This window comes from Brachyhypopomus gauderio, chromosome 12, assembly GCF_052324685.1.
Source record: "Brachyhypopomus gauderio isolate BG-103 chromosome 12, BGAUD_0.2, whole genome shotgun sequence".
In the NCBI taxonomy this organism is placed as follows: Eukaryota; Metazoa; Chordata; class Actinopteri; order Gymnotiformes; family Hypopomidae; genus Brachyhypopomus; species Brachyhypopomus gauderio.
In genome coordinates this window covers 12,237,490-12,251,659 of record NC_135222.1, presented here as the reverse complement: position 1 = coordinate 12,251,659, position 14,170 = coordinate 12,237,490, and the positions used below count along the sequence as shown (strand labels likewise).

Below are 14,170 nucleotides of genomic sequence, written 5' to 3'. Positions count from 1 at the left end.
ACATTACACATTACAATTACTGAACGTTTGTGATTATAAAGGATTTCAGTTGATGGATGGAATGATTAAGTGTGGGACTAGTCAAAATGTCCAGTTGTAAAAACTTGGTTCTAAAGGTATTCATACACACGCTCGCTATAGTAATGCACTTGAATGAGTCATCTTTGGTGATTTCCCTCCTAAAATATAGCCAAAAGCATCAATTCCTCATTCAAGCATGTATATAGGCCCAAGAGGCCATACTAGCAAACAAGGCCTACAAGTCAGACCAGCACCTGCCAAATATGACACATACGACACAAAAGGCCCACGAGGCATTTAAATTACATGTTCAGAGTCATAAATATTAATCAAATCAAATATATTTGTATAGCACTTTTCACAACACATGTCACAAAGCGCTTTACAGGATTTACAAGGTTAACAATACTATGGGTCCAAATCCCTAATGAGCAAGCCAAAGGCTACAGTGGCAAGGAAAAACTCCCTAGATGGTGGGGAATAGGAAGAAACCTTGGGAGGACCAAGACTCAAAAGGGAACCCATCCTCCATTGGGTGGCCCGTTAACACACAAATTACACAAAAACAAATTATACAGACGAATACACAAGTTACAAACAAATCACACAACCAGGCTAAGTATAAGGTAACTAGAATGAAAGTTCTGGGTGTTGATAATGTCAATGTAAATGTCTGTCTTGTGATGAACGCCAGGTTTTCATTCCGTGTCCGAGCGGTGACACTGGTATTGTAGGCTCCAACTGCAGTGTTACTCCCCAGGTGAACCTTGGAGAAGAAAGATATGTGATGTGGTAAATATGTAACAGATTATTCAAAGGCCAAACTAAACAGACAAGTCTTTAGTCGAGTTTTAAACATTGAGACTGTGTCTGAGTCCCTAATAAAGGCAGGAAGATTATTCCACAGTTGTGGAGCTTTAAAAGAAAAGGCTCTTCCACCTGCTGTGATCTTTTTGATCCTAGGAATAGTTAACCCTGCGTCCTGTGAACAAAGTGAACGTGCTGGGTTGTAATGTTCAATAAGTTCACTAAGATACTCTGGAGCTAAGCCATGCAGTGTTTTATATGTTAATAAAAGTATTTTATGGTCAATACGTAATCTAACTGGCAGCCAATGTAATGACTATAGTACTTTTTTAGTTTTCGTTAAAACACGTGCTGCTGCGTTCTGAACCAGCTGGAGTTTATCAATTTACCAGAACATACAGCTAGAAGACTATTGCAATAATCTAGGCGAGAGGATATGAATGCATGGATTAGTTTTTCCGCATCACTAATATTTAATATGTTTCTAATTTTAGCAATGTTGCGTAAGTGAAAGAACGCTACCCTAGTTATATTATTAATGTGTGAATCGAACGAGAGATCTGGGTCTATTGTGACACCTAAGTTCTTTACCTCTGCGCTGGGGGTTATAGTAAAGGAATGTAGATTCAATGCTACATTACGTATCTTGTCTCTCGCTGCCCTAGACCCAACTATTATTAGCTCTGTTTTATCTGGATTTAGTGCTAGAAAGTTACACGCCATCCAATGTTTTATTCCTTCTACACACTTCTCGATTTTACTGTTTACACCTAAATCATCGGGTTTAGCCGATAAATATAGTTGGGTGTCGTCTGTGTAGGAGTGGAAACTGATGTCGTGCTTATGCATAATCTCGCCTAAGGGTAACATGTAAAGTGTAAATAGAAGTGGTCCTAGGACTGTCCCTTGTGGGACACCATATTTAACCTGCACAGATTTAGATGTTTTATTATTAACACTTACACATTTGAAGCGGTCGGTCAGATATGATCTAAACCAGGAGAGTGCAACTTCTTTAATACCTACCGTGTTTTCTAGTCGATCCAGCAAAATGTTGTGGTCTACAGTATCAAAAGCTGCGCTAAGATCTAACAGTATAAGGAACGAGATGAGCCCATTATCTGACGATATTAGTAAATCATTCACTACCCTGAGTAAAGCTGTTTCAGTGCTGTGGTTCGGTCTAAATCCTAATTGGAACTTTTCATGGATACTATTTGATTGGAGATAATGGTTTAACTGATTGCAAACTGCTTTTTCTAGAATTTTTGAGTTAAATGGGAGATTAGAAATGGGTCTATAGTTGGCTAGAATCTGCGGATTGAGATTCTGTTTTTTAATCAAGGGTCTAATTACGATGCATTTTAGTTGTTTGGGCACATATTCTAGGTTAAGGGAACAGTTAATCATATTAAGTAAGGGCCCTGCAATAGCTGGGAGTCGAATATACATGATGTAGGCTTAGACAAATTAATTAGTGTTGTGAGCTCTTTTTTGCAATATAGGATCGAAGCCAGTAATATTTTCGGATGCATAGTTACTAATACCTATACTACTGGGGTTGGATTGGAGGTTAGGCTGTGATGTATTATGACTCTGTAGTCAGATAATATCTATTTTATTACTAAAAAAGTTTTTAAAAAATCATCACTAGTGTGTGTAAATGCCGTATTAGAACTAGTGTCATTGATATTTCTTGTTAGTTTTGATAGTCGCGAAGAGAAATCTAGGGTTATTTTTGTTGTTTTCTATTAGTGTCAAATAATATGAGGCTCTAGCTTTTACTTAGGGCATGTTTATATTTGACTACGGCGTCTTTCCATGGGATTCTAAACACTACTAGTGAGGTGGATCTCCATTTGCGCTCCACTGCTCGAACTGCCTGTTTTAAAAGACGAGTGTGGTCGTCATACCATGGTGCAAGCTTTTAAAATAAACTTTTTAAATAACTTTTTAAATATTAAAAAGGGAGTTGGATATTTGGATGATTAAAACATAAATGTTAAGGTGATACAATTAAATGCTTCAATAATTATTTTTTTTACTTTTCTTTTTTCTTTTCAAAAAGACCGGCCCACAGTTTAGAGGGGGTGGCCCATTGGTCCATCTTCAAGATAGACATTGGACTGAATTAATCAGGATATAGTATGAAACCCCTTCCCTTTGCTGTCCCCTGTAAATCCTAGTAGTTTCACAGTGTTGAACGTGCACGTTAAAGGAGTGGCAAAATGGAGAAACCAAAACATAAGAAATGGGGGGAGGAGAGGATGCATGCAAAGAGATGGAAGAATATCACTGTAGAAGCTGCCAAAATGTGCTAAAATTGCAGACATCTTTGCTAGAGGGTCTGCTGCACCCTGCTTGTACTCTGTGACAGCAATGATTCAGCAACAGCAGGTCAAAGGTGAAGACAGCAGCAGCGGGCAGGGAGAGAAGCAGCCAGAGATGGGACAGAGTGAGTGGGAAAGAATCAGAATCAGCTTTATTCTGTATGTTTGCAGACACAGGTTATTGGTTTCTGGCTGTTGTTGGTGCTTACTTTACAAACACAATGTACTATTTAAACTAGGATTGCTGACAGTGTACAATGTACAAGCTTGGCAGAATTTACATACATATAAATTAGAATATGTACAATGTGAAGGCAGTAATGTACAGCAGGAATAAAAGGCAATGTGGAATGGAACAATGTAAACAACAATTTTGTTTCAGTTATTAATGAGTATAGTGACGCACTGGTGCATCAATGTGTCCAGATGTTTATATTAATTTTCAACAGCACGACATTGCAGACACATTTTCTTTCTGAAACTGCGAACTTGCACTTTAATGGCTTTTGGAAAGAAATTGCTACCATGTCTGTTTATTTTTATGTGCAGGCAGAGATGGGGACTCGAGTTTGGGACTCTGACTCGAGTCGCACTTAAGCATATACAGTGACTTCAGACTCGACTTAGACTTGCATTCAAAAGACTTGCAACTCGACTTGGACTCCTGATTTGAGACTCGTGAACAATCTTATTATTTGTATTGTTGTTTTGTGTTTCATTTGACAATCTCTTGTGTGTATGCTTTTCACTTCCCGCTGATGTAACATTTTCGGCGCGCGAACCCTCGCGCCGTTCGCAACGCGTCAAGTATAAAGGCTGGATTATACTTTCGCGAGTGACCATAGTGCGCGACTCTGCACACCTCGTGCAAACCTGCGCGAACTGCGGAGGGGTTTATACTTGGCGCGTCAAACCTAGCTTAACGTGACACAAATGCGTGCGCCGCAAAACATTGCAATCATGACGGCGCTGGTGAGGACCAGAGTTGTATAGTAACGAAGTAGAACTACTTCACTACTGTACTTAAGTACTAAAATGCTGTATCTGTACTTTACTGGAGTATTATTTTTTTCTCCTACTTCCACTTTTACTTCACTACATATTTTCCATCAGTTTAACACTTTTACTCCGATAAAAGGCTGCTGCCTTCACTGAACACTTGCTTTGTAATCTAGGATCACATGACACGTCGTGACTGCTGCAAGGGTCCGAGTGGCAAAAATGACGCAATGTCCACGCGCGCGGTCGCGTTGAGAGGTCGTGCACCTCTCGATTTTTGTGCGTGTGAAGTTACAAGGTGGAATTCATGCACTTGTACGGCACTTTGAAGGTCCATTTTCAGTATTTTCCCGCACCTTCAGCTTAATTTACATATTTATACAAATACACATATACTCGAAATTATTCCAAATAATTCGCTTTTTATCTCATTAAAAGAGATGGTACTGTGTTTGGTAACAGCAGAAGAGCAGCATAAGTGCTGCATAATAAGCTTGTTGGCGTTTTAATGTACATATATTGGCACCTTCCACACCTTCAACATCGAGTGATGGTGGCGGTGAGGGTGAGGAAGGAGACCACCCTGGCCCTACCTAGAGAGTGTTTGTGTTTGCTGGAGTGAAAGTAAATTCCTATAGGATGAAGTGCCATCTCTGCCTCCCTAAAGAGGGTGAAATATTGGCCGTCAAAAATTCACCTTCGAACTTGAAGAAACACATCAATGTAAGTTATAAATATAACGCACAGAAGACACACCAGCTTTAGCTATCAGTAAGCTATAGTTAGGTATATCTTAGCTAACTAACCTAATTATGTTCATGACGTGCTGCAGTATTCACTTAACATTAGCTGGCGATCATAAAGGTGATTTCACGAGTTGTGTGTTCAGCAACAGTAAGCCATGTCTCTTCATGCTGACAAATTTTTATAGTGTAGTGTTTTTATAGGGTAAGGGCATTTAATGAGGGTAAATGCAGGGCAGTAAGCTCACCCTTAGAATGCGATGGACGGATTTTACGTCCGAAATACACCTCGTTTTCTCAGCTAAATTAAGGCAAACTTGTACTTATGCATCAAACCTACGACGTAACAGGACATAACAGGTTATCTGTTTTTTGTGTACGAAGTGTTAAGTCCAGTTTTTTAAGTTGCTACTTGTTTGTACATACAGAACACTTGTATTTGTGGTCTTTGACATCTTTGATTTGTAAGTGATATATATAAACAATTGATAATCAAACTTTGACAGCCTTTTAAAATTAATTCAAAACAATACTTGTACTTTTTACTTTCAGTACTTGAGTAATACATTTTAGAATAAACTACTTGTAATACTTAAGTACAAAAATGCTGAATACTTCTGTACTTCTACTTAAGTAGTTTTTAAAGAACACTTCAACTTCTACTCAAGTCAATTTTTTGATAGAGTACTTGTACTTTTACTCAAGTACGGGTCTCTAATACTTTATACAACACTGGTGAGGACGCTCGCTTCTGTTCCACCATTCATAAGTTTTGGGTACAAAAACAAGTAGCAAATAGAAGAGCAGCAAATTGCAGCGTGTGTGGCATAAAAATACAGGACACTGGTTCTAATTTTATTCGCCACCTGAAAACCCACCTGGAAAGGTTAGTCACTGCCTAAAAGGTTATTAGCAGTATTGCAATACTGGTATTGACACTGCTCAAAAAAATAAAGGGAACACTTAAACAACACAGTATAACTCCAAGTCAACCACACTTCTGTGAAACCAACCTGTTCAGTTAGGAAGCAACACTGATTGTGAATCAATTTCACCTGCTGTTGTGCAAATGGAATAGACAACAGGTAGAAATGAGAGGCAATTAGCAAGACCCCCCTATAAAGGAGTGGTTCTGCAGGTGGGGACCACATACCACTTCTCAGTACCTATGCTTTCTGGCTGATGTTTTGGTCACTTTTGAATGTTGGTGGTCCTTTCACACTCGTGGTAGCATGAGACGGACTCTACAACCCACACAAGTGGCTCAGGTAGTGCAGCTCATCCAGGATGGCACATCAATGCGAGCTGTGGCAAGAAGGTTTGCTGTGTCTGTCAGCGTAGTGTCCAGAGGCTGGAGGCGCTACCAGGAGACATGCCAGTACACCAGGAGACGTGGAGGAGGCCGTAGGAGGGCAACAACCCAGCAGCAGGACCGCTACCTCCGCCTTTGTGCAAGAAGGAACAGGAGGAGCACTGCCAGAGCCCTGCAAAATGACCTCCAGCAGGCCACAAATGTGCATGTGTCTGCACAAACGGTTAGAAACCGACTCCATGAGGATGGTATGAGGGCCCGACATCCACAGATGGGGGTTGTGCTCACAGCCCAACACCGTGCGGGACACTTGGCATTTGCCAGAGAACACCAGGATTGGCAAATTCGCCACTGACGCCTTGTGCTCTTCACAGATGAAAGCAGGTTCACACTGAGCACATGTGACAGACGTGACAGAGTCTGGAGACGCCGTGGAGAGCGATCTGCTGCCTGCAACATCCTTCAGCATGACCGGTTTGGCAGTGGGTCAGTAATGGTGTGGGGTGGCATTTCTTTGGAGGGCCGCACAGCCCTCCATGTGCTCACCAGAGGTAGCCTGACTGCCATTAGGTACCGAGATGAGATCCTCAGACCCCTTGTGAGACCATATGCTGGTGCGGTTGGCCCTGGGTTCCTCCTAATGCAGGACAATGCTAGACCTCATGTGGCTGGAGTGTGTCAACAGTTCCTGCAAGATGAAGGCATTGAAGCTATGGACTGGCCCGCCCGTTCCCCAGACCTGAATACGATTGAGCACATCTGGGACATCATGTCTCGCTCCATCCACCAACGTCACGTTGCACCACAGACTGTCCAGAAATTGGCGGATGCTTTAGTCCAGGTCTGGGAGGAGATCCCTCAGGAGACCATCTGCCACCTCATCAGGAGCATGCCCAGGCGTTGTAGGGAGGTCATACAGGCACGTGGAGGCCACACACAATACTGAGCCTCATTTTGACTTGTTTTAAGGACATTACATCAAAGTTGGATCAGCCTGTAGTGTTTTTCCACTTTTATTTTGTGTGTGGGTCCAAATCCAGGCCTCCATTGGTTAATACATTTGATTTCCATTGATGATTTTTGTGTGATTTTGTTGTCAGCACATTCAACTTTGTACAGAACAAAGTATTCAATGAGAATATTTCATTCATTCAGATCTAGGATGTGTTATTTGAGTGTTCCCTTTATTTTTTTGAGCAGTGTATATGTGGTGTGTGTATAAAGCAAGATGCTACAAACCCTGTAGTGAAGATATTCACAAAAAAAAAATGGCACAAGTGGGAAGTGGCTGACTCACTGTAATCGTCATGCTTTATTTTGTTTTGTATGCTTGAACTTTAGCAAGCCAACTGAGTCCAGCACATTCATAACTGTGAAGAACTATGAACTGTGTGAACTGGAGACATATCCACCAGAGAGCTGAAGAGATTGAAAAAAGCATAGTGCATGTGTTGAAGCTTATTTTTAAGCTGGGTTTGGGATAATAGTAAAATACATTCCTTTGGGGAACACATAAATAAATTAGTCGGTTGTGCTCCACTAATCATGAGGGGCCAGCCAAAAATGCCAGGGCTGATTTTAGTCCCAGTCCAGCCCTTGTGGGAGCTCATGCTTTTTTTTTTTGTAACTATGGAACTCTCTTCCTCTAGACCAGGGGTCGGCAACCTATGGCATAATCACTGGCACGCGCCACGTTAAAAAAATAAATAAATAAATAATCTCAGACAGAGAGCATGCTCCTCCAATCAAAATTGCTCCTCAACGCTCTGCACTCAGCTCCCGCCACAGACCCATGTTTAAATTTAGCCTAATCAAAATCAGTTAGCCTACCTGATAACGTTACAAGAGATGACGGAGCCTCCGGTTAAAAAAACAAAGCGAGGGCATTTCAGCCCTGGACGGAAGACTATGGTTTGGTGTATGTCAAAGATCATGCTGTGTGTACACTGTGCTATGACAACGAACACATGTCCGTATTTCACGTCCTGTCCAGGGTTTTTTTAAAGTGAGGAAATGTCCTGGTTTTTAAATTACCTTCATTGGACCATTAAAATTTTAATTTACAGGCAATACGGCCACACGGCGCTGCGTGTGACGTTATCCCTGAGCCGTGTCAAGGCTGGATTATTTATTATAGATTATACTTTCGCGACCTGCAGAGTCGTTCATACTTGCTGCGTCACATTCTTTGCAGTGTTCTCTGAAACGATATGTGGTAGTATAACGAAACACCCCTCAAAAACAGGGGAAAGAACATTTACCTGACCAGTTTTAATGTTGCTTTGTGTTTCAGATTTGAAAAGTGCTGGAATTTAAGCTAAAGTGAGGGTAGCCCTGTTCATAAATCAGAATGTAGACAACGTGACTGTCAATATGCAACATGCAACAAACTCTCCCCCCCCCTCCAATTTTATTTGTTGATAGTGGCACACACATTGACTAGAAATGTTGAAGTTGGCACTCCATGTCTCAAACGTTGCTGACCCCTGCTCTAGACCATCTTCATCTTCTAGACTTCTAGACTAGATCTGCAAGTACAAAATACTAAAAACGTATGAGCTCAACTTAATTTATAAAAAAATCTTATTTAACTCCTTTCCACTTTCTTGCCTTTCATTGTACATATATTGGTACATTTCAATATTGTGTATATTTGCTGTATCTCTGTGTGTACTTGAGGTCTTTCAAATTGTAACGCCTTGTCAGTGTAGTGATTTGGAGGCGGACGCAAATACTGAGACAGTGGGATTTAATGTTAAGAGTCTTCATACTTGACATACAGCTCATTATCTAAACAATCACTTGGACAAAGATGTGAAACCTACAAGTATAGAGCGAGGACACATCATTAGCATAAGACATAGAACAAAACCACAAATACAGAGAAAGGCTACAGAGTACAACAGCTGTAGAGTAGAAATAGTACATGAACAAACAGCGAAGAGAAGCTCAAAACGTGGAGACTAAATACAGACCTTAACAAGGAAGTAACTCAGAACACATGGGACTGCTAATGAAGGGGCTCAGTTATAAAACAGCGGGAGAGAGTAGAAATGACAAAAGCACAAGGAAATAAGGAAGTACAGAAACAGATTTTGACAGGAAAGTGAGGGTGGAGCCAGAGCAAGAAAATTAAATCTTCTCATTATTATTAGTATTACTATTATTGAGATTGCAATAATATTGTTATTTTGGCTTTGCTATTAATGTAGTGAAGATCAGATATGATGACAGCCATATTCTAGAGGAAGAATGAGTGCATAAATTTCATCTTAATATTACTAACACCTAAATGAGCAGAGTTTTTGAATGCCTTTATAGAAGTTCACATTAGCTGTTCTTTTGTAGAGGACATGTTTGCACATGAAGAGGGTGGTCCGGAACCAGACTGGGTCAAGACTGAGCGAGACCAGTTTTCAGACTTCCGAGATCTGAATAAAGATGGAAGGATGGATTTGGAAGAGATCCGTCACTGGATCCTGCCACAGGATTATGACCACGCCCAGGCTGAGGCCAGACACTTGGTGTATGAATCAGACATAGACAAGGCAAGAAAATCACTATATCACACGTGACATAATGACAAAATAGAGATATCAACTCTAGGCAGACACCTGTGTTAGAAATTCTGAAACCCTTAAATGGTGAGCACAATAAAAGTCAGAAGCTGTTGGGTTAGATAATAAAGTACAGTGATTTATTTTAACAAAGCATGGATTAATCCAGAGATCTGTTGCACACACACAAGGTGTCTGTTGCAGAGAGATAATTCCCCACTCTGAACTCTCATCTTTTATACTTTTAATCATCAATAAACACTGTCCACGAGGTGAACATGAGGTGATCAACTAAATGTGATTGGACAATACATGACGTAATTAACACTGATTTGACAGATGCATATTAGCCTCTCCCCCCGCATGCCCCCTCCACGCTCAGCATCCACGTGATGGCGTGATAGACTGGGTGTTGCCGTAGTCCCTTCCAAGTGGAGATTAGGCGTCTCCAACGAGGTCAGTTTAGGAACACCAGAGGAATATCAGATTAGGAGTGAGCCGAGGCCTACTGAAGCCACAAGAATGGTTTCAGTGGCATGATTAACACACGTATATATAAAAAGATCTCTAACACCTATATCTAATGTGTTTAATGTATACTAAGAAAGCCTGACACAAATGGAAATCATCAAATTTCCATCACACACCCAAATTCAGATTTGGGTAAAGTTCAGACTGCAATAGTATATGATCTATAAATCCTTTATCTATGTACACAAAATTCTGAAAAGCTCAGATACAAGAACAACTCAGTATCATGCTATTTAGTTTGCAAAACAATAATCATTTCATATTTGAATGTGCTTGATAATATAAAGGTTTTACTCTGAGATCTAACTGTGTTCTTTTAGGATCAAATGTTGACCAAGGAAGAAATTTTGGAGAACTGGAACATGTTTGTGGGCAGTCAAGCTACTAACTACGGCGAGGACCTGACCAGAAACCATGATGAGCTTTGAGCATAGCTGGTTCCCAACAGCATCATGGCCTCCAACACCTCACTTTTGTGATGAGGCTATAACATTGGTCTAATATTTCAGTATATGCCTCCCATCACCTCCAGGGGAATGACTAGATCCATGCCATTGAGCACGTGACAAACGCAGATCTACCTCAGTGCACACGGTGAATATAGCCTGCACCAAGTAGGAAATAGTATGTCTACTTTGTCCATTTATCTTCTGTTCCTGGATGGATAAAGATCCATTACATTATTAGTGGACAGTAGCAGATTTATATTGCTTTTTGAGCAACTAGAGTGTATTTGATTGACCTGAATTGCTCATATGTTCTTTAAAACCTGAGTATGTGTATTTGTTGTAGTTTGGGTGGCAAAACTGAGTAGAGATACAAATGGTATTTATTTGGTCATTCACTTGAATTGTTGAGGCTACAAAATGCTTATTTCTTCATGGTATCGTTATACAAGCAATTTCAAACATATTTACACTAGAATGATGGCCAGTGTGTCTTTTTTCTATTAACATTTGATATGGATATAAAATTGTATACATTCAACTGTATTAAGCCTAATTTTTTTTAACCTTTATTTTATTCTGCAAACCTTTGCTTTGCTTAGAGCTTTTTTAAGCAGCATGTGCCTTTTGCGTAAATGTAAATGTCTGCTGTGTCTGTGGTATTCTGTTTAGAACCTTAAACTGAGGTTTATACCATGCATAAACACTTAAAATGCAGGAAGAATATAGTGATAAACCTGATTAATTAATTTGAGCATCAGTGGCTTTCTATTTGTAGGCAGTGTAACATGGCAGAACTTGTTATTCATAATCGTTGCAGTGATTCTCTCTCTCTCTCTCTCTCTCTCTCTCTCTCTCTCTCTCTCTCTCTCTCTCTCTCTTTTGCACCAAGCCTATTGATTGTTAGCATCATATGCCTGGGAGTTACAGTTTGAAACTAGTTGTTTAATTTTATTCACAAAAGCTATGAAAGCAAGTTCATGTGTCAATTAACTCAGGATGCCAGACATAGAACATAGACATAGCACAATATCTTATACCAACCACTAGTGGAGTTCGGCTGAGATTGTTCCTGTTATTTAACACAAAATTATCCTTTTAACAAACATTTTCAGTGAGTCTTTTAACTTTTGTCTAACTAACATAATCTGCAGTAATATAGATAGTAAACTAACAGGACACCTAATATTTTGGAAATAATTGTTAATAGATTATATTCCCAAATTGGTAGCTAATCTCTATGTAGATGGGTGGGTGGACCTATTCTGAGTTTTGCTAATGCAGATAGAGAGCAGTTTTGGTTTTAAAAATAAAACAATATTAAAATATAGGTAAGTATGGGTATGATTGATCATTGATTGTAAACGTTAATGTTAACATTATCCTGGGATAACGGGACAATGGTCTGAGATTAAAACATGATCACATGCTGGTTGAATCTCTACTAAAAATACACAATGAGGAAAATAAGTATTTGAACACCCTGTGACTTTGCAAGTTCTCCCACTTGGAAAGGAGACATTGTAGCAATTTATTTCCACTTGGAGGGGTCTGAAATTTTCATCTTAGGTGCATGTCCACTGTGAGAGACATAAAAATCACATCTAAAAAAAATCTGGAAATGACAATGTATGATAAAAAAAAAAAAAAGATATATGCAAGTATATATTTGAACACCTGCCAATCAAGAAATTCTGGCCCTCAGAGACCTGATAGTCCGCCTCTGAAAAGTCCACTCCACTTGTTATTCTGAATTAGAAGCACCTGTTTGAGGTCATTAGCTGCCTAAAGACACCTGTCCACTGCTCACAATCACTGAGTCCAACTACTAACATGGCTATGACCAAAGAGTTGTCCAAAGACACCAGAGACAAAATTGTAGACCTCCACAAGGCTGGAAAGGGCTATGGGGCAATTGCCAAGCAGCTTGGTGAGCAAAGATCAACTGTTAGAACAATTATTATAAAATGGAAGAAGCTAAACATGATTGTCAATCTTCCTTGGACTGGGGATCCATGCAAGATCTCACCTCATGGCGTAACAATGATCCTAAAAAAGGTGAGAAATCAGCCCAGAGCTACATTAGAGAATCTGGTCAGTGACTTGAAGATAATTGGCACCACAGGTTCCCTTGCTTAAATCAGCAAGTTTGCCCATGACCATTTTGATGATCCAGGGGAGAAAGTTCTGTGGTCAGATGTTCTTAATTCCACTTGCTGTGTTTGGTGGACAAAGAATGATGAATACCATCCCAAAAACACCATCCCTACTGTGAAGCATGAAAGTGGAAGCATCATGCTTTGGGGTGTTTTTCTGCACATGAGACAGGATGACTTCACTGTATTAAGGAGAGAATGACCAGGGCCATGTATTGCAAGATTTTGGGGAACAACCTCCTTCCCTCAGTTAGAGAATTGAAGATGGGTCATGGCTGGGTATTTCAACATGACAATGACACAAAGCACACAGCCAGGATAACCGAGCAGTGGCTCTGCTAGAAACATATCAAGGTTCTGGAATGGCCTAACCAGTCTCCAGACCTAAATCCTATAGAAAATCTTTGGAGGAAGCTCAAACTCCATGTTTCTCGGTGACAGCCCAGAATCCTGGCTGATCTGGAGAAGATCTGTGTGGAGGAATGGACCAAAATCCCTGCTGCAGTGTGCAAAGCTGGTAAAAAGAAACTACAGGAAATGTTTGACCTCTGTAATTGCAAACAAAGGCTACTGTACCAAATATTAACATTGATTTTCACAGGTGTTCAAATACTTATTTGCAGCAGTAACACACAAATAAAAAATCATGCATTGTGATTTCTGATTTTTTTTTTTATATATTGTGTCACAGTGGACATGCACCTAAAATTTCAGACCCCTCCTAAGTGGGAGAACTTGCAAAGTCACAGGGTGTTCAAATACTTATTTTCCTCACTGTATGTATGTGTATAGTATGACATTCATGTTTCACTTGACAATAAAAGCAGAAAGATTCAAACATTATTTAATTTCATGCCACAGAGTGTATGTACATTTGTTTGAGAGACTATTGATCTCAAATAGTGGGGTGACTTGTTCTTCTTCTAAACATCCTGGAGTCTCTCAACAAGCTGATGCAAGTTGTTCTGTTTTCTATATTGAGGTTTAAAGTGGGCAACTCTGATTTTGTACTTATGTTTGTATTTATTTGTGCATTTTCTACAGTTGAGACTCCACTGCTGTATGATTGTTACGTTAATATTGCCACTGATGTCGAGACAGTGAGAAAATAGTTTTTTGTTTGTTTTAAGGGCTGATGGAGGTCATGTGCTCGATGATTCTCACATGCCTTTTTCCTTGATCCTTCATGATAAAAGAAAAATACAAGGGTACCAAGGTCCAACTTGTCATCTACCTTGTAGCGCCTAGGAAATAAAGTGCCAAAAGTA

At 40.0% G+C, this 14,170-nt stretch overlaps 1 protein-coding gene across 1 annotated transcript in view; it reads left to right on the top strand.

Moving 5' to 3' along the window:
- rcn1 (reticulocalbin 1, EF-hand calcium binding domain) overlaps positions 1–14,170 on the top strand; it is a 28,802-nt gene extending 14,632 nt beyond the window's left edge. Inside the window, exons 5-6 of the mRNA XM_077023170.1 lie at positions 9,561–9,760; positions 10,621–14,170. Coding sequence (XP_076879285.1) covers positions 9,561–9,760; positions 10,621–10,728 — 308 coding nt within the window. The 3' untranslated portion in view covers positions 10,729–14,170. The remainder of the gene's footprint in view (positions 1–9,560; positions 9,761–10,620) is intronic.